The sequence below is a fragment of the Centropristis striata genome, chromosome 24 (genome assembly GCF_030273125.1).
Source record: "Centropristis striata isolate RG_2023a ecotype Rhode Island chromosome 24, C.striata_1.0, whole genome shotgun sequence".
Lineage (NCBI taxonomy): Eukaryota > Metazoa > Chordata > Actinopteri > Perciformes > Serranidae > Centropristis > Centropristis striata.
In genome coordinates, this window is record NC_081540.1 from 7,706,349 (window position 1) to 7,727,547 (window position 21,199).

Below are 21,199 nucleotides of genomic sequence, written 5' to 3' on the forward strand. Positions count from 1 at the left end.
CCAGACCTCTGGATAGCGGACTGCCGTGAACCTGCACCATCCCGGACCTGACAACTTAAACCAGCAGCAGGAACCCCGCGATGAATTAAAAGTGAAAGGTAAGGTTAAGAATAAATCAGTTCTCTTAACTTTATCTCATGAGTACGCTTTTAAAAGATAGTAGCCCACTTATTGCCGTTTATCTTCCATTTTAGCCCCCGCGCGCTGGAAGAATTAACACCAAACTCCATTAAAAAAATAACACATTTCTGGTCCGGAACTCTCTGGAAGAAAACATTTGAAATTAAAACATTTATCAAAGCATTGTAAGGGTTTGCTGTATAATTCGGCTTAAATTTACCAAGCAGAAGTCAATGCAGTACAATGTATTTTTTGTAAACCAAATCATAATGTATGCTCTATTAATGCAGTGGGGGAAAATACGTCTAATATAAATGTTGGGCTCCTCTGGTAAATTCGGCATAGCATAGACACCGAGCAAACACTGCTTTATGTGTCTACTTTTTGACCTGATTTGTTGTTGGTTACCACGGTGCATTACAGTGAAGGAAGTGTGTTGGAATTGCAAGAAAAGTAGTTTGGTTGCTGCAGAAGCTGGCTCATAATTATTCATGAATATAATAAAGTACTTTTATTCTTTCTGTATACTGATAAACAAATAAACAGGCCACGTTTTGATAGATATTGACATAACTCTTCTAGTTGGGTTTGCAGAAGTGCAATAACTATTATTAACAGATTACACTAAATTATTCATTACACAATCAAGATTCGTAATTTGTATGATAATGTAAGAACTTAGAGCTGATCCTGATAAATCTAACACACATTGTTGCTCCAGTATTTTCTCTTCACAAATCACAAAGCTTATTGTATCCATTGTTATTCCTTGTCAATCATATTTGTACAGAAAGGATCAGTTTATGTGGACAAAAGAATAACAAGCTGAGTAATGAAACTGTCTGAACCACATTATTTACTTTAGACAGACAAATGTAGTTTGTTCAACATGTATTCAAACCTTTAATTTGAAATTCTTACTGATTTGGGTACTATTTACCTATGTGTTCTAGTCTCAGGGGTCATGAGAACTTTTGAAATTCCGATGACCTCTAACTTTAATCAACTGTAATCCATCATGTTTAATTTTTTTGTCAGTTATTGAATTATTCATACTGCAGTAAAATTAATGGAAGTCAATGGCTGAATAGGAAAAACATTCAAAACTTTGCAATCTAGTTAGCAAGCGCTCATGAACAGACAAGGACTAACTGTGAAGGAAATATCAGACATGTTAATTGATAGTTTATGGTTAAAGTAGATTTTTTTTTATTTAATTTTCCGCCACTTTTCAAACATCAGCTGACTGGAAACAGAGCTGTTAAGAGGCTTCGCTACATATAAGGACTTACTGCAGCTAATATATAACCCCCTAAATGGAAGTGGCATTAAATCATTAAACTGGACGCCTGAGAGTGTTACCCACAGACCTCCACAGTTTCACATGAGGTCAGGCTGAAGTGGAAAAGGAGAGAAAGATGGATGAGGAGAGAAAGAGGGAGTTCAGTGCTGAGGGGCTGATGGACAGGCGGCTGGGTGTTAAGGTTTTCTCCACTCACACAGCCCAGAATTCACCCTCTGAGACCTTCATTTATTCAGAGAAAGTTGGGTTTTCTCTGAATAAAAAACTCAGTGGAAAGCCACAGTCTTCCAACGTTGGTGTATGAGATTCACCTTGGGCTATTATAGCACTCCTGCGGGACAGGAGAGCACCCGTTAAGGGATTTAAACCAACACCCTTTCAATCAAAAGTGAGTGACAGCTTTGGTTAAGAGTTTGGTATGATAACCCAAACCCTTGGTCAAGAAATAGCTCCAACGCAAACTGCTCCTCAAACCATTTCACATTTTTACATTTCTATTTCTATAAGTAAACAAACAAGACAGGAAGTATAAATAAGACTGGTTTATACACCTTTTTTTGTGCTAGGCTTGCAGCTTTTCCCTGCACTGAGCTAATGCTAAGCACGTCCTGGACCTCTGCTAAGCTAAGTTGAATTGATATTTCATGTTTAGCATATTTCTCATAACTTTTCACATTAGCATTTTCCCCCAGAATGTCAAACAGTCGGTTTTAACTATGATATGATGATTTTTTAAGTGTCCCCACTGGACTGCTTCTCTAACCTCTAAACTGCTCCTCCACTAGTGTGTGTGTGTGACTCCTGTAAGCACAGTTTTATTGCTCCAGTAGAAAGGTAAACCTCAGTGACTGCTGGGTTTTTAAAAAATCAACACAGCCAGGTTTGTTTAAAACGGAGCGAGCTGAATGTTTGAAGCATTAAAAGTCAATATTTCTTTGTGACACACAGAGCTGTTTCACAGTGGAGCGCTATGTGCTGCACAAGGCATCCATTGAGGGCTGTGACGTTGGGGGGGTGGGGGTCGGGAGCTGGTTTTTCGGGGTTAAGAGTTATTGGGTAACCGCTGTAGGCCTCCTTTGCAGCTGGTCATGGATTAAGAGAAATCATTGGAGCAGCTCTATGGAGGGTTTTAGCATCTTTCAGCCACAGTGTTATGGCTCAGTCGCACAGCTCTCATTAGCATTGTTGTCCAGACACAACAAACAGTCGATTTTAGCTCTAAAACTCTAAAAACCCACAGAGAGAAAAAGCCTTGTTGGGGTAGTTTAAGCTGCACGAATCAATTTTGTTTAGAATGTGAAATTTGTTGCTGCTGCCAATGATAGAGTTGCAACAATTAGTCTTCTAATAGATTAGTCAATCAGCAGAAAAATAATGGTCATCTAAGTCATTTTTCATGCAAAAAAGACTAATATACGGAGATGTCCTGCTTTTCTCTGTTTCATATCATAGTAAACTGAATATATCTTTGGGTTTTGGATGGACAAAACAAGACATTTAAAGGTATTACCTTAGACTTTGAGAAACTTTGTTATTTTTTTTTTTACAATTTAACGATCAGTTTACTTGGAAAATAAACTGTATTATTCAATAATATAATAACCTTTGCATGCTGCCCCAGCCCCCAGGAAGCTAAAAGAAACAGTTAATGTAGGTTTAAACATTTAGGAGTTAAAGCTAGAAGTTGGGAGCTTGTATATAAATAAATATGTTTTTGTCGTATTTGTTGAAACTCTCTCTATATCCTGACGGGGTGTCACAATTCTCAAAATCCATGATTGGACTTTTGATTTTAAGGTCTTAATTTGATTCAGTTTTCATTTCAATTTTTTTTTCAGCACTGAAGTCTATTCCATTGTTAGACTATCAAGTCTTTATTCCTAAAGATCAACACTTCTTTTTTTTGTTGCCCCGAACATTCAGATTTTTAAATTCTACATAGGCTACATAGTGTCAAGTGTAAAATAACTGCTATATTTTTCTGGCATATATCACAAAGCAAAGCTAATTTTCAATCAATTTTCAACTCAGAATGGAGATTGTGACACCCTTAAACCCCAGAGTAATACATGAGGCAGGTAATCTCATTCCTCATAGTTCTTCTTCTTTGCAAGAATCCAACATGCCTGAACTAAAGATGTATAACTACCAGAGATGACTCACCTGTGTCTGAATCGGCCAAAAGTTTTTTCCGTTCTCTGCTTGCATTGCGCTTGAAAGCGGGTATTATGGTCTAACAGACAAAAACAAGAGCGATGACTACAAGCGTAAAACTTCACAAGGTCCAAAAACATGAAGAACTAAGAAACATTGCGACTTTAAAAGCCTGTGATTAAAAGGGGAACAAACAGAGCAAAACAGCCATGGGTTTAAAGCATCGATTTGGAGACAAACTGATTTAAGTTTGCTGTTTTATTATTCAGAGGCTGAAATTATCACTACAAAAGACAGGCAATCAAATGCATACAATGCAGATGGTACAAAAAGGTGCTCATAACAGCCACTTGAATTTAAGCTAATGTGCTCCGAGTTGGATGCACCACAGATAATTTGGGCTTTTCAAAAGACGCAGGCACTTAGAGGCAATCACAGGTGGCTGGATGTGCTCTAAAGTAGCACTGAAACATTTTCACTTATCCAAGGTGATGTAGAAGTCACTATCATATTCACTGGTTAAGTTGACAGCCTGGAGGCCGTCTTTTAGCTCCCCTGAAGTCCACTGGTCTCTGTAATGTTCATCTTTCACTGATCATGGTTTGGTTTTTGCTCAGCACCCCCCTGCGTCTCACTGTGCCTGTAATCAGTCAGCCTCAGCAGTGACAGGAGGGCTGTAAAAACAGAGCCGGAGGAGGTCATCCTGAAGTTTGCACAGGATCGAGCCATTCATCCTCTCAGGGGGGTTTGGTACTCTGCTGTGGCGAGACTGAGGCAGAGAGAGATGAATGTCCTGCTCTGTAAAGGTTGGGGATGAGGCCGGGAAGTGTTATTTGTCTCTTCTGCTCTGCTGGGCACACGGGAAGCTAAACGATCCTGTCGTTTTTCGCTGGATATGATTTATTGGTGCCATTAATTTCTGAATAGGAGGTCACCCCTTCGCCTTCTCAGATTGGCACTTCTGTAGCCATGCCTGACTGGTGTCGCTGTCAACAGTACGAGAACCTGTCATATTTCCTGCTTGTTGACACAAAGTATGTCCACACTAAGACGGTACATTTTCAGACAATATGTTTGAAAACTTCAAGTTTTTCAGTTGCGTAAAGGTCTCGGTCCCTGACCAGGCTCACCTCATTGTTTTCCAACAGTTTAAGGTTTTCAGGGAGAAAAACTAGTGAGGACAAAAGGTGAAAACAGGGAGAAAACTTATTTCTGCATTCTTGACCCGTGGCACACTGTTTGTTTGAAGGAAAATAGCCCAATCTAAAGGTTCACTTACTCCCTGAGTTTATGATATTTTATCACAAAAAGTTCATTCATGCTTCACCTTCTGAAATCTAAAATAAATCTCCTCTGTTATTAATAAGGATGTTTGGGGAATCCTGCATGTATTATGTGCAGTAAGTATTGTAGATCATACAGGTGGCTGAAATAACGAGAAAAAAGCTGACATTTTATTTATGAAAGAGACTGTTCAGCCAAAAATTTAAAATAGACATTTTTTGCTCTTCCCTGTAGCGTTTTTTTCCCCAGATTGTTTTAGTCTGAGTTTTGTTTGAGATGTAGGCCATAAAGATGTGTCATCTGTTGACTATAATGGAACTATATGGCACTTAGGTTGTGGTGGTCAAAGTGACAAAAAATACTTTATATTTGAAAAACTCAACAACAATGTCTCTTTCCAGAAGTCATGACCCAGCTACTCAAGATAATCAACATACCTTTCTATGAGCAGTTTCATGTAAGAACTATTATATAAGAATGGTGGTGAGTAATCTGGTTTCTAAGTCTGCAGGGAAAAAAACTGAAAACATGAGAACAAATCACGGGATGAGATCAGGGAGAAAAACACAAGAGAAGTACTACGAGGGAAAATTAGTTCACAACTAGAATCTGAGACTGAGGTACTATACCACATGGGTAGTTAACAATCCAGCGCTGAGTTGTGGAAGGAGCAGGCTTCTTATAGTGCAGGAAATAGACAGAAAATCTTCTTCTTTCTGGTGTTTATTTCAGCTATCCCTCATCTTTAATGCTGCATTTAGGGATGATTCACAACGTCAGCATGCCACCAATTGTGTTGGATAGTGAGTAAATATCACAAATGTATCACAAACCAAAAATCTTTCAGTCACAAGGGAAAAATGAGATTATGGAATGGGATTTGGATGGACCCAAGATCATGAAACTGAGCCAACACATACAGGGAGTGGGTGTTTTTTTTTGTCATTGATGGGTCACATTCAATTAAATATAGAAGTAAACAGGATGACTCTTTCTGCTGGCCATCAGGTAACTCTGGAGGCCAGACTGGGTTTCTTTGTTTAGGCAAACAAAATGTTTGTCTGAGCTAATGGCATTTGCTATTGACTCTGCCTCCTCGTTCATTTGCACGCTGATGATACTGCAGCTGTGCTCGACCAACATTCAATGTTCATTTTCTATCTAAATGGATTGAAGCTGACTGCGGAAAAGTTAGCTTCAGCAGCTCAGTGCATCTAAATTGTTATAAGAACACAATTAGTGCTAGATTTCACAGAAAGAAACCACACTTCATACTGCAGAGAAGGTTGTAAAAGGAAAATGTTTTGACTTACAAAACAAAAGCAAATTTTCATTTATGAGAAGCTGGAGGCGCCATATGGGCAGAAATATGTGTCACAAGAAACTGAATTTGAATAATTTATATTTACCTTCTCAAAGGAGATAATGTTTTCAGCTTGGTTTGTTTGTTTGTTTGTCAGCATGATGACACAAAAACTTGGTGGAAAGGTGCAGCATGGACCGAGAAATATCCCATAACACTGTTAGAGCATATAGAGCATGCATTGGTGAAGGTCTTGTTCCCAAAGTGCCCTTCTATTTGGATGTTGTTTGTTTCTCTTCAAACCAGTTTCAATAGTCTTGGGTGATGCTAAACCCAGGGTACAGAGATGGTGTCCTTGCAAAATAGATACCCAAGTTAGGGGAAGCGGAGGAGAATAACTTCTGAAATAGGCGGCCAACAGACAAGTTAGAATTGATTTCCAATAAACTTTCAACTGAATGTAATATTATTAAATTTAATTTAGACGAATTTAAGCCAAACTGGAAATTCAACTCAGTCATGGGAAAAAATATTAGACCACCTTTGTTTTCTTCATATTTCTTGTTCATTTCAATGCCTGGTACAACCAAAGGTACATTTGTTTGGACAAATATAATGATAACAACAAAAACAGCTCATACAAGTTTAATTTAAGAGCTGATATCTAGACATTTTCCATGGTTTTCTTGGTAATAACCAAAATCATAATCAAGAAAACCATGGAAAATGTCTAGATATGAGCTCTTAAATTAAACTCCTATCAGCTATTGTTGTTGGTATCATTATATTTGTCAAAACAAATGTACCTTTAGTTGTACCAGGCATTAAAATGAACAAGAAATTGAAGAAAACATGAGGTCTAATAATTGGTCTAATAATTTTTTCCATGACTGTACTTCCAGATGCAGTTCTCACAATGCAAAATCATCACATCTGGTTGTAGAGGTAGAGCTCCAAATTGGTTGATAAACGACTGGAAGTAGGTCTTGAATTGTAACAACAAAGTGTCACATGGCTTCTATTCAAGGCGACACATCCTGGTTTGACCACTATACGTCCCATGCAAAACTTTTTTTTTTTTAATCGAAATACATATGAATGAAAATACTGTACATTTCCATCACAGTTGGAATTTTTATATTCCATCTTTATGTTTGTTTTTGACCTTTTACAAATTAATTTCTAATCAAAGTCTGCAAGTCAGTGCAGGCTGGAGGTCAGGGTGAAACAAACACAGGACTTTCATCAAGGAGACGGCTATTCATGTCCTGCGTGAAACCGAACGTCAACATTGATTTATTTTAACATGTGTACCTACGTCTCTTACTTAATGTACTTATTTTAACCAAACCTTACCAAACTGCGACTGTTTCACAACATTAACCGCATTTAAAAAACGCAAACGTAATCCACGAGAAATACATTTCCTTTCAAATTGAGAATGCTGTTTCGTTTTGTGTGAACGTGTTTGTTTGGAGACAAGGTTGCAAGGTGCGAAAGTCAAATTACATTTTTGAAATCTTTGTGTCATTGAAAGTTTTAAGTGGATCCTTGGATGTTTCTTTTTTTTTTTCTGGCATTCTGAAGCCATTTCCACACCGGTGTTTTTGGCAGTTGTTTAGCTGATTACAACCTTAATGGGACCTAATTTTAACCAAAATCTAAGACTGAATCTCACAAGGATAACAAGGCCGACACACACTCACACTGGGCAGTCATCCCTCTCTTTTGGGAGTTTGCTCTGCACAAACAGGAATGCTTCGCCCCCCTCCATCTCCCCATCACACACACCCCTCTCACCCCCCCTCCACCTCCCTGCACACACTCTGGTCAGCGTGCCACTGTGTGCCGATGTGTAACAAGTTCTCCCTCTTGTTTCTTTCTTTCTCTCTCACCATGTGAAGGATCCGTGCCACCCGTTTGTCTCCTGGATCAGTTTGGTGATGGTGAACAAGTAAGTTTATTTTGCTGTAGATTTCTGTGTCCATGCACATATATCTCCCATGTGGAGGCTGGCTCTTTCAGTGCAATTACTTATTCTTTTGTGTCCTTTCTGTCTAGTCGCCCACTTTTGGTGGCTGTCAGTTTGTCTTTTCCCTCTCTGCAGGCTTATTTCTCCTTTAACGGTCGATAACATGACCCTCAACCTCTCCCTCCCCTCTCCGTGCAGAGACAGAAATGTCTCTCCCCGCGGAGGCTGCAAGTAGCTCGGACAGGCATGTGTTAATATTTGGTGTGGGGGGGTGTTAAGGTAATGTGTAGTGGATATTTCCTTTGTTCTGTCTGAGGCATGGGTGCTGAAATTGGCATGGGGATGGTTTAGGAGAGAAAAGCAGAGGGAAGACAAGGGAAAAGCCTGAATCAATAGCCTCAGTCTGGATTCAAAAATTATGTCTGAATGAGTGTATTTTTGTGAGCCTGACCATTCAATAGATGAGCAATTGGCCATTTAGAGCCACATGTTGCACTGATTGTAACCTCGGCCAACATTTTTGGGATGCTGATGAATATTTTCTACTCACAGCTGCTGGTACCTCGCAATTTGTATGTACAAATTGCAATTATTATCTCCCTTTTTCAACAAATAATTGCTACCAACAAGGCTGGCAACCCTCCTGGTTGATATTAGATGACTCATGGTTGACTTGCACATCTTTAATGGGTTTTTTCTCTTTTATGGCGAGCGAGGCATGAGCCATTACTGAAAAATGTGCTTTACTGTATTAAGGACTTGATTTTATGGGATCATTCTCCATGACAACAGCATCAATTACATTCAGTGGATTAATCGTTAAAATGTTTAGACTGTTAGTCATCTGAGAGTTTCAGAGGCAAAAACAGCCTGAGTTGACGTAATTCTGCAACTCTGATTCCAGAAAGTTTAGATGTTGTCCAAACCATAAATAAAACATCAACTGAAAACTGTATAAAGACAATCAATTCAATGTTCAAGCTGATAAACTTTATTGTTTACTGTAAAAATACACTCATTTTCAATTTGATGCTTGCAACACGTTCCAAAACAGTTGGGACAGGAGCATGTTTACCACTGTGTTACATCATCTTTTCTTTTAATAACTCTCAGTAAACGTTCAGGAGCTGAGGACACTAATAAGTGAAGTTCTGAACTTGTTAAATGACTTCAGTTGCTAAGCAGTCCCGCTTCCTTGTTGTTGAATTTTGCGCTTTCAATATGAGATCAGTCTAGTACCGGCACTCTTTTCATTTGAAGCCATGCTGTTGTAACATGTGTATAATGTGGCATTGTCTTGCTGAAAAAAGTAATGATGTCCCTGGAAAAGACGTTGTCTGGGTGGCAGCACATGTTGCTCCAAAATCTCTGTACCTTTCTCCATTAATGGTGCCCCAATTAACCTTTTCACCTGTGGAATGTCCCAACAGGTGTTTCACAACTTTCCTCTTCTTTTGATGCCCATGTCCAGACTTTTCTGGAGCATCATAGTTTGAACAATAAATAGATGGGCAGGTTTTGTACAGTTCAGGGGAACAAAAAGCTGAATATCTACTTAATGGTGCATTTAAGAATAAATCTGACAAGTAGAACACAAACTACTCTGAACTCTAAGATAATAAAACCCTAACATATAATTAGCATTCTGCAGCTAACCATTAAAATCACATGCATTTAAACATAATTGCTTCAATATTTGTCTTGTCTCGAGGCCTCCTTGAGGGGTGGACAGTATTGTGTATAACACTGTAAACACAAAAACACAATAACTGTGCATAATGCAACCGTTGTGAAACTTATTATGGTTAAAGACTGTTTTTTCTAGCGCTTTGAACCTCATCTGATGGCATTCCTCAGTGGTTGGCTCATGGAGAAAGCAGGTGGTTGTTTTGTCCTGTAGACGTTTTGGAGACAATATTTACTCCTAATAATAACACCTGGTGTGGTTTGAAGTGCATGAGATGTTTTTGAGGCTGCATCTTTCGGTTTGATTGTCTCTCAGTCCAATCATATAAGAACGGTGACTGTCAAAGCAAGGAAGGAACTGAAAAACCTGATTCCGGTCTTGAGTGATGGAGACGAAATGCAGAACGTACTGTACCAGGTGCAGCTAAACCTTGTTCAGGCTGCGACCAAGTTTTCATCCTCTGCACGGCTCACTACCAGTTTTGCAGATTTGCAGATTTTGTTGATTTTTCCTTTATATTTGTTCTACTCCTGAAAGTAAATAAGTATGCAACCGACACTGTGGATGCTTCAATATTTGCAGGTGATTCTCATGAAGCTCTGAAGCCTCAAAAATGCTGCTTGGGACAGCCTGGTCTGACTCCAATGACACTGAAGGAATTCTCCTTCCCTTCTGCTATCTCTGCTATCTATTTTGCACCATCACTGCAATGCATCCTGTGCTTTAATTAGATATAAACAAGCTGGAGCATTTTTGTCTTTTATCCAGAATGGTAATAGGTGCAGCCAGACCTTTCTTTAGTGCTGTGGAGACAGGCCTTATAGCCTCTGCATAGTGCCTTATTTATAGATTACAACCATTTCAATATAGGCGAGACATCCTTTTCCTCTGAACTTTGTCTTTGCGCTTGATATCAGTCTCGTAATAACTACAAGCTGGATTATTACAGTCTGAGCAGCATCTTTAAGCCATGTGTCGTGTTTCTGGCCACCTGATGAACAGAATTCCAATGTTTACTTGTCTTTTATCATAAATAATATCTGTCTCTTTAGCTGCACTATGTTCACCGGCTGATCCCTAATTGTGTGTGTCTGCTGTTTGCAGGTGGATGTTGTCAGTAATGGTCGAGCAGACCTGTAATTTTCAGAGAGTGGTGTGTCTTTTTCCAGAGGAGAAATGGAGTTCATGATAAGAGCACGGAGGGAGACGGAGATGAGAGAGACTAGAGATAGGAAGAGAGGGATCGCTGCAGCTGTGTGCCTCTTTAGGATTCCTGCTCTCTACCTCCTCTAGCCGGGGCCAAACCGGCATCATTAGGTTTGGCAAATTACCCGAGCGGCCATTGTGGCGCAGCCATGGCACGTTAGTGTGTCTTTTAACTGTGGCTAAACTCAGTCTATTCACTTGTAAAAGAGAGCGGCCATTGGCAGATAGTTGGCAGGTTGCACAGAGAGGCCATTCACCCCGGTAGGAAGGAGCTGAGAACACTGCCTCGGAAATGGTCCTCTCTGAATATTTTGATGGAGAGACTTTGGATGCCCTCTCTGCGTCCGTTTGCTCCAACTGAACTGACTTTATTGGTAATTAATATTACTACTTCATAGGTGAGGGCAGGTAGAAGTTGCTGTAACAGTCAGAGAGAGTTTTAGAGAGCTGCTTTTGGTAGCAGCTGTTGTTTTGTGAGCCCTCTTTATTTCAGGAGGAATTCCAGGTTCTTGGTGCAGGGAGGTGGGGAGGGGATTCGCTGTTTCTTTTGGTGATATTTGGATGGAGTCCAAGAGGTTTAGACAAGAGGCTGATATACAAAGGTCAAATGCTGAACTCCCTCCCTTTATTTTTAATGCCACGGAGGAACAACTCACAATGCGTCTGAATGAGGAAATAATTACTTGTAATTAATTTCCCTGTCATATATCACTTCAGTGAAGAGGATTTGTCAGGATTTTAATGAAGCTCACTTAACATGTAGACCCAGTGTCACAGCATGCTCATTTTGTAGCCTGTGTAATCCCGGCGCAAGTGTTATTAGGCATTTTCAAGGTCTTTGTGCATCTTTTGTTGTCAGATCACAACATATAATTCCAGATAATAGCTGTTTTGTGAGAAATGACTGAAGAGGTTTTACTCATCCTGACAGAATAAGAAATAGCACTTTCACAGTGTCAGTGTGGCTGCCCTGTTGGCACATTCAGACTCAGTAAGCTTAGTGGTCACATGGCTACAAAAGAGGTTCATCCATGCTTTACTCTCCACTCCATCGAATCAACTCATTCATATATAGGCAGCGGGTTGAAGGTATCCAAGTGACACACACCATGGGAGGGCCATCCCTTGGGCTCCTGAAAAGACTGAAATGTTCTTCTGCTTCTGAAGACAAAGCCCAGAGAGCTTGAATAGAAAGTTCTTTAAATTGGAAGGGAGGCTCACAAAAATACCCAAGTTCCATCTTACTTTGAAATAAAAGTAAGATGGAACTTACTCGTTATTATTATTTAGCTTTAAAATCTTAACACAGGTATGTCTAGAGCTTGCTGACACAAATCCTCCCAACTCTGAATTCCATTTACAGGCAGCACATTGTCTTATAAAATGTGCCAAAAACCTTTGCATGTGTGTAAACTCTGTACAACTGTGATGAGGTGCTGCAGGAACACCACTACGCTGTCCAAACACTTTTTAATGTGTCACAGCATTTTCGCCAGACGCAAGCTGCAACCACCGGGGGGCTGAAAAGTGAAGCCAAGTATCAAACAGTTCCTCAACTGGCTGCAAAAGGGAGTCAATACCGATTAACACCCATTACATGTAAAAATGCCCACCTCAAAGAAAAATCACCTTTTGGATGAACTGACTAGCATCAGTAGATGTATCAACCTGTAGCAAGAGGTTCACATAGCTTCTTTTTAAGGTGTGACAAGTCAAAAGGATTATCCAATAACACACGTCTCTGCACATTTAGAAAATTTGCATGAGGAAAGCTAAAAAAAACAACATTTGATAAAACATTTTGAAAATGTGCAAAAAAGTTTTTAACACAAGCTTGAGGTGTTTTCTTCTCAGTAAGTTCTGACGTATCGAACATTTAACTCACACGACTGATCAGCTGTTTCAGCTCTGACATGAAATAACAATTATAAGTTGCCCAATTGATTCCAATTCCTAAAGACTTCTCTTTATTTTCTCTCTAAGGTGGCCAAAGTTTATTTGCTCTAAACCACTTGATAGAAACATCCCTAATTTGCATTTTATTTAAATGCAACCTCCTTAAAAATTTGCTTCGACTTTAATGGAAACACAACTACTGATTTAAAGGACCGAATTAATTGTAAGATCAGTATCAGCATGAAAAATCCAGTATCAGTATAGCTATAATCTGGATTGTGAGAAATAAATACAATTTAATAAACTACATATTAGTGGAGATGATTCCACGTGTAAACTGTCTATGTATGGACATGGGGTTTTGAAGAATAAGTTAGCAGTGAGCTGTTTTGTTTCCTGGGACTTTAGAAGTGGTGAATAATAAGCCCCATTTCAGCGTAAGGACGCATTGAATGACTTAAAGGTCAATCGTAAACATTGTTTTGGTCCACACAACTCCTGTACACAGTCAGAGTGAGTTGGCTCATTCAGACAGTCAGAAGATATGTAGTCTGAGGATTGTAACCACCACTTCTGTCTAATCTAAACTGAAATTTGCAATGTAATTCTACTGCTGCGAGGTGCAGAGAAGCATGGTGTTGAATCTCTCTGTGAGTCATGAAAGCTTTTATCCTTTCAAATAGGCCACTGTTCATTAACAATTCATTTCTGCTTCAAGAACTTGTTTTAACAATTTGAAAAAAAGTATACAACTTAAAAATAAAGACCTTTTACTCTCAGAAGAACGCCAGGCAGATACACAAGTAAAAGAGATTATATTCAAGCTGTAATAGATGCTAAATGATGACTATTTATCTTATCGTATTTAGCTTTATGGATACAGTGAAACCAGCCTGAACGAGTTAAAACCTGGGCAGTGTTTTTCTGAATGTGGAGGTCACATGTTCGCTCCGTGTTCCTGTGGTTTTCCTCCCACAGTCCAAACACATACAGGTCACATGAATCGCAGACTCTGTTTTTCTAATCTCCTCACAGGTTGTTAAGGCTTTATGGTGTTTTTCCAACACAGGCAGCGACATGAATGAATGTGTGTTCTGACGCTCACTGCTTCAGGAAAACAACTTGAATGTTAGCCCGCCTGTACTTCCTAATTTTTTTCCGTCAAATCTAAAATATCTTGACTATGTTTTGGCTGATTCAACAGCACTCAAAACCTTTAAGTACACATTGTGATCACTCAGGCCACAGTTTGAATCATCAAAGGACCACTTTATCACCTACAGTATTATACTCTAGTGCCAACAGCACAGATACATTTTTTGATGTTTGTTACTATCATAGACTGGACCAAAGAATAAACTGAATCGAAAATTTGTTAAATTTGAAGACTTGAGTTTGGCATTTTGGCCGTCCTCATCTCGTTTTCTTTGGAGCCAGAAATCCCCTGTATTGACATTTCAATTAACTTTCAAGAAGTGAAAACACACAGTTAAGAGTAGGAGATCTAAAACGGATACAAACTTAACCTGTCATCCTCAAACTATCCTGTTTTATCGTCTATTTTACTCTAAATGGGATCATAATTTACAAAATTAAAATAATTCTGTGTTGATAAAGACTTGATTGAGACTATAAAGTCATTAGGAAAATATTTTCAGAGTTAATAAAAACTCAAGTGAGCAGTAGTGTCATTTTCTCATAAACTTCGTTTCACAGCTAGTTGAGTCGCCCCCTGCTGGGCATTAGAAAAAATGCAGGCTTAAGACACTTTCACTTCCTTAGACCCGGAGGTTGCAGCTTGGTTGAAATTCTTAAGAAGCCCTAAATTTACATAACCTGACAAGCAACCACTTGTAATGACTGTGCTCTCTCTCTCGTAAAAACAATGGCGGAATCACCGTAATGCTGCGAAACCCCTCAGGCAGACAGTGGGGGTGGATGGTGAGGTGCCCATCATGTCCCAAGTGTTTAATACAGTAGTTTGCAGGTCGTCTCTCCCAAAAGTCAATGTTGTTTTCCTTTAAGCTACTGAACCGAACCTGAACAAATGATAGTGGATCTGAAAGCGCCCATGGAGGGTATTATTTCTATATGAGGCCTTATTTAAACAAGCACGAGTGAGAATCTGAACATTTCCTCCTGCCCCTGAAGAATCTGACTGACGTCCCTCTCATTGTACTGTCCCAGAACAGTAGACCTCTCACTGTCCGGCCTCTGCACGGTGAGAGGAGCACAGCCACATAACAAAAGCGGAGCCAGCGGTGGAGGCTCTGCTCCTGTCGCTTCATTAAGCAGCAATGTCAGACCCAGCAGGTTGAAAAACCTCTGCCTCCACACACATTCAGTCCTCCTGGTGAGCAGCAGACAGGCAGACATTCACCGCCTCCGTCCTCCTGATCACGTAGCAGCTGCAGTGAAACTGGTTTCAGGGTTAAATGAGAGTGGGAGAAGCTAAACAAATCTGATGAACTGTGGCTTAGAGGGACTTTAGCAGAGCTTTTCATAAGCGCCAAAACAGCAGGATAAACACTCAAGTGTAGCCGGCTACTGTATAAGGCTATAAAATAGTTTTGATTAACAAGTTGTGATTCACTACAGCATGTAGCCTACATTTTACACCCTTTCTTCTCTGCTTCAAAACAATGCCAGCATGTTGCCTGTCTGTTTCAGTCCCCACATGCTCTGTGTTTCTCTCAGCAATTTATTTTCCAACAGGTTAATGACTGAACAAATGAATAAATGCCAATTATTTACATTGCTTCACCTCTAAGACCCAATAGCAGACTTGGGCTGTCACTTTTTCCCAAAATCAAGTTATTTAGCGTGATATAGGCAGCTGTGAAGTTGTTAACTGTCAGTTCAGTGATTCCTTAAGCTCGCTTTGGGTGATGAGCTAACAGGTGACTCCATCCATTGTCGTGGGAACGTTACTGTAAGGTAGTTGCTTTTTACAAAGTTGGCAAACTGCCTTATGTGTACAGACAATTTGGCCTTCGTTGGTGTTGAAATCATCCGAGTTTCCTCCATTTTTCATCACGCTCTACACACAGTAGCTACTCATCTGATGGCTGCAGCATGACTAAAAGTTTATTCAGTTTATTATCTTATTTTGAAGCAACTCATTCACATATTTTGTTGTTTACTTTCGATTGAATAAGAGTGAATGTATGTTTGTCAGAAACAGTACATTCATGGAATGATCGTGTCTTGATAGGGTAAACCTCAGTGTATGGATGTGTGATGGAATAGTGGCATTAGAATGTGTGAAAAGCCACCAAATTTGGGCTTTTTACGGCAAAATGTTTACAGCAAAACCTCCCCTAGCTTGCTACTTTTTCCCCACTGAATGGCTGCTCCATGTCCTAATGGAAAGCCCTACTTGCTGCAATAAGTGAAGTGAATGTGAAGTTTGAAATTAGCAATTTTCAACTTGTGTATCCTTCAATTTGATCAAAAGGTGTACTTTTATCACTTAATGTTTTCTACGGATTTCAGCTGATAGTTCAACTGCTTTCATACAATAAAAGTCTCTTAAATATAAACCATGCATCCCCACTGTAAACTAATGTGCTGTAACAGTAAAGTGGCATCGTTCTATTTACCTGGATGCCCATATGTTCACACAGTAGTGAGACAAGAGCTCCATTTGTCAGCCGTATTTTACCTCTTGGCCTCATTGTTGCTTTCTCAGCTCTTCGCTGTAAATGAAGTTTGACATTACGACCAAATGTAGAAAAGTGATTACAAGTCTATAAAGGTCCACAGGTGCTGGCACTGGTGTACACGAGGCATCAGCTAATTTTTAGCATTCTTATGCCATTTTGTGACACAAAGGGCTTCTGCTATGACCCCTGGGCCTCTGGTCATCATCTGCAGATAATCCCTGAGCAGATTTGATGTACATAAATGGATTTTGATGTTGACACAAAGACCCTTCATGTGGCTCACAGTTCAGAGTTCACAGTCCGTGTTTGGCTCCGGGCCCAGGCTGGTTGGTGAATAGGTCTCCTCAGTCATAAAGATCTCTGTTGATTGCGCCCTCGCTTCCAGTGTCGGCAGCACAGAGATTGGCGGCTCTGGCCTTTTGAGGTGAATTAGCCGTGACCGAGTCCTGCTGACACTGAGGGGCTGGACACCCAGAGCAGACAGACACCGCTGGGCTCAGAGGACTGGCAAAACTAATTTTGATGGATGGACGGGCGGACAGAGAGCAAGGACATGCACACAGAAGAAGTTTAATGCATATGGATTTTCAAAGTCTGGTTTGGATTTTATATATTTTTGATTCTTGCTGATCACATGCTTAAATTGAGATGTTTCCTCTGTTCAAACAGGTGTTTCCTGAGGTCCTAAGAGAAGACTGGATGTGGTTGTAGCTATGGTTGGGTCAGGGTGGGGGGCGTGGGCCCTCTCCCCCTGTGGCCTCCTGCTGGTCGTCTGTTCCTCTGTGTGTCTGTCCCAGCAGCCTCACATCAAACCGGCAGAGTGCAGCAGAAAGGAGCATCCTGTTGTCTTATACCAAGGTGAGCGCGTCAACATTAGTCTGATCTCCTGCAGGAATGAGTTCTTTAAGTTAGCATGTAAGCACCCTGGGGTCTCTCCTCTCAAACTCAGTGAGGACTTTGAATGAGCTTTTGCTTAGATGCAAGCATCAGAATGTTTTTGCCTTTATTTTCTGCAATGACCCAAAATCCAATGCAAAAATTAGGGAATTCTCAATAGGCCGCATGGAGATGCTAACTTCCAGCTACTTCGAAGATATAAAATATAAAAAAAGTTATTTTAACACTTTTTCCTGCATAATTCCATATGTGTTCCATCAAAGTTTCTCTGTCTTTAATATTAATCTACAATGTAAAAAATACAATGAAAATAAAGAAAAACAAGACGGTGTGTCTAAAATATTGACTGGTACTGTACATATACATACAAAATAATAAAAATAAATAATAATAATTTAAAAAGCATACAACTGGGGATTCCCTTTTATAAAGAATCTTTCACTCTATTATCGATCCTTTAATCTTCTTATATCCATTTAAATTGCAGATATAATGAGGGAAGGTAATTCCAAATAAAAGAATAAAAAACAATAAAAAGATGTAAACACAGTCATTATGACTTATTTTTTGTCATATACTCATGTAGTCTAAGTGTCCATTTCTGGTTCCAAACTGTCCAAAAATGGTGTTAGCGATGGAGTTCTTAACACAGTGTTTTGGAACTTTTCTTGGACATTTTAACAGAAATAAATGTTTATTTTGAATATATGCAGACTGGCCTCATTAAGTGTTCTTGTCCAACGACTGTCAAAGGGCCTGATAATATTATTTTGACAGGATGTCAGCTTCCATTCAGCTCAAAGTGTCCTTCTGCTAAACCGTGCTGTTATTGTTTTGGATACATTTGTCCCACAAGCTCAGGAGAAAAGGACCCAGCATTCATTTTGACATCAGTAATTTCCTCTGAAACACTGGGAGAGATTCAGTTATTGTGTTTTTTTCATTCAAAGATAATAAAACAACCAAAGAACGCTGTCGTCCTGCCTGGCTCAAGGTTTTAAATCAATACCAGTTAATTTAATGCATTATAATAATACTAATAATAATACACTTTATTTATACAGTACCTTAATAAACAACAGCATGCTTTACAAGGTTTTTAAAAAAAATCAAATAAAATGTACTGCAATAAGACAAGCGTGGCAAACCAAGGACGTTGCTTTTTATTAGTATTCTTATTAATTTTCTGATTATTTCAAACAGCTACACTCCCTGACCGCAAGAAAATTAAATGAAAAATGAGCATCCGTCCAACCTTTTTATTTTTTTCCAACAAAGGGCTCATTAAGCAGGAGAAATTGCTGCCGAACAAACATCAATCTCTGTCTCTGTTCACTCATAAATTGTTGTATTTTAGGATTGTTTGTCAGATGTTTTCAAGTGTCTCGGTTTGATGCGTTTTTGCACCCAGACCTCCCGACTCTGATTGCATCCTGCTCCCTCCAATTTTGGCAATCAAATCTGCATCTATGGTCTGTAGTGTTTTGGGGTTGAAAGGCTCATGGGAGGTTGCAGAGCTGTCAGACTGCAAGCTCAGGTGATTCACTGGAGAGAAATGTGACACATTAGTAAAAAAAGCTGGAGCTGTGAGCCAGGTACCATTTGGTGAAGAAAGGTTCCCACGCACTTCACATCACAGTTCTGCACCTCTTTTTCCCTCTTAAAGTCGCCTCTTCCTGTTCTTGTTCCCTTTGCAGCGTTGAGGCCGTGGATGTCAGAGTTCTCCCATCCCGGAGTGAAGGATTTCTCCCAGCTGGCTCTGGACCTGAGCAGGAACCAGCTCATTGTGGGAGCAAGGTGATGAATAACTCAACACACAGCGTTTTAACAGGAATGTACATGATAAGGTTTCTTTCTTCTGCTGCTTCACCTCTAACACCAGAAATCTCTTTCACAGAAACTTTATCTTCAGACTGAGTTTGAGCAATGCCTCGCTTATACAGGTAACAACAGTTTGTGGTTAAATTCATTTTTCTTTCATACTTATAAAATTGAAAATGAAACAATATTTGATATGAGATGAATAGGATTTTTTAAAACATATAGATATCACCATGAAACTTACCCAGTTTGTTATTTACATTAAGCCAAAAAATTGTTTTTTACGTTTTCTTGAAAGTTATGTTTAGATAGGCAAATGAGGTGTTAACTAATTAAATATGCACACATTTGCATATATTTCCAGGGCATAAATCTGAAGATTGGATAGAGCAAATTTCAAAGTTATTATTTTATTTAGCTGATATATTAAATAAAGTGAAACTGTGAAAAAAGCCATAAGAAATATATACTTTTGTCATGTTTTTAGGAACAAAATGTTCTATAAATCATGGTATGAATGATATATAGAGAAACCCTTCAGTAGAAACCTTCAGAATATAGTTAGGGATAAAACTAGTAAATTTGCTGTCTGTAATTGGAGCTGAAGTTGAGATTATTGACCCAGAGCGTGAGAAAAAAGCTAATTTCGAGAAAACAACCTTTAAAAATTTCATACATTCTTAATGGAAGTGACTATTAATGTTGTATGGAGTGCACTGAATTGCTCACTGTGCTGAGATGCTCATAATATTATTTTAGTTGTAAACAAGCTTCTTGTTTTTTTCCCCAGGCGACAGAATGGGCTCCTGATGAAGACACAAAGCGCTCATGTCAGAGCAAAGGGAAGTCTGAGGTAATGTGTTGTGTCATATAATGTATAACTTGTTCACCCCATTCAAAATCTGGTAATGACCGTTTGATTGTTAAGGTTTTATTTACTTTTGTCTGCAGGAGGAATGTCAAAACTACATCCGGGTTTTGTTGATAAGTGGGAGGACGCTCTTCACATGTGGGACCAACGCTTTCACTCCAGTCTGCATAACCAGGCAGGTTGGTACGACACTTTATCATCATGAGACGTGGGAAATGAGTCACCAGCTAGATCAGGTGTAAGCCGACAGAATCATCCATCATCAACGATAGTAAAGAAAAAACTTTTAACAGCTCGATCAAGAAAATCTGAAGCCTCTGCAGGTTAATTTCTGTGCTTGAGTTAAATGAATCCGGCCTTGAGGAGGAAAAAAATGTTCTGAAACCTCAAACACTTCCATCACACTGGTAGAGCGCTTACCATGAAGGCTGTGTGCTTGCTGCAGTGGACCCGGGTTCGAATCCGGCCTGAGGTCCCTTTGCTGCATGTCTTCCCCTCTGTCTCCCCCTTTCTATCTGTCTCTATCTAATAAAGCAGTAAAATGCCAAAAAAAATAATCTTTAAAAAAAAAAAATTTTTTAATTGTCCATGTAAAGCACATGTAAAGTATGATAAATGCTTAATATTACATAAACACAATTATCATCTTTTAAAAAAACTGGCAAGGAAAGAAAGGAAGAAGTAAAGGTATTCATTTAGACAAAAAAAGGGCCGGTACTCAGTTATTCAACAATTATTTGTTCATGTGTCGTGTTTACACTTCCTGTCAGGTTGCTAACATCAGCCAGGTGTTGGACACAGTGAACGGTGTCGCCCGATGTCCTTATGACCCGCGCCACAACTCCACCGCCATGGTGACGGAGCGGGGCGAGCTGTATGCCGCTACGGTGATCGACTTCTCAGGACGTGACCCCGTCGTCTACAGGAGCCTGGGCAACATGCCGCCACTGCGCTCCGCCCAGTACAACTCCAAATGGCTCAACGGTAAACCAAACACCACACTGACTTCTCAGCCATAAG

The 21,199-nt window shown here is 39.6% G+C and overlaps 1 protein-coding gene across 1 annotated transcript in view; it reads left to right on the forward strand.

Annotated features, from left to right (window-relative positions):
• The window catches only part of LOC131962872 (semaphorin-5B-like), a 38,239-nt gene continuing 17,040 nt past the window's right edge, over nt 1–21,199 (forward strand). Inside the window, exons 1-8 of the mRNA XM_059327966.1 lie at nt 1–98; nt 8,069–8,118; nt 17,260–17,448; nt 19,185–19,284; nt 19,385–19,430; nt 20,099–20,161; nt 20,260–20,358; nt 20,950–21,163. Coding sequence (XP_059183949.1) covers nt 17,304–17,448; nt 19,185–19,284; nt 19,385–19,430; nt 20,099–20,161; nt 20,260–20,358; nt 20,950–21,163 — 667 coding nt within the window. The 5' untranslated portion in view covers nt 1–98; nt 8,069–8,118; nt 17,260–17,303. The remainder of the gene's footprint in view (nt 99–8,068; nt 8,119–17,259; nt 17,449–19,184; nt 19,285–19,384; nt 19,431–20,098; nt 20,162–20,259; nt 20,359–20,949; nt 21,164–21,199) is intronic.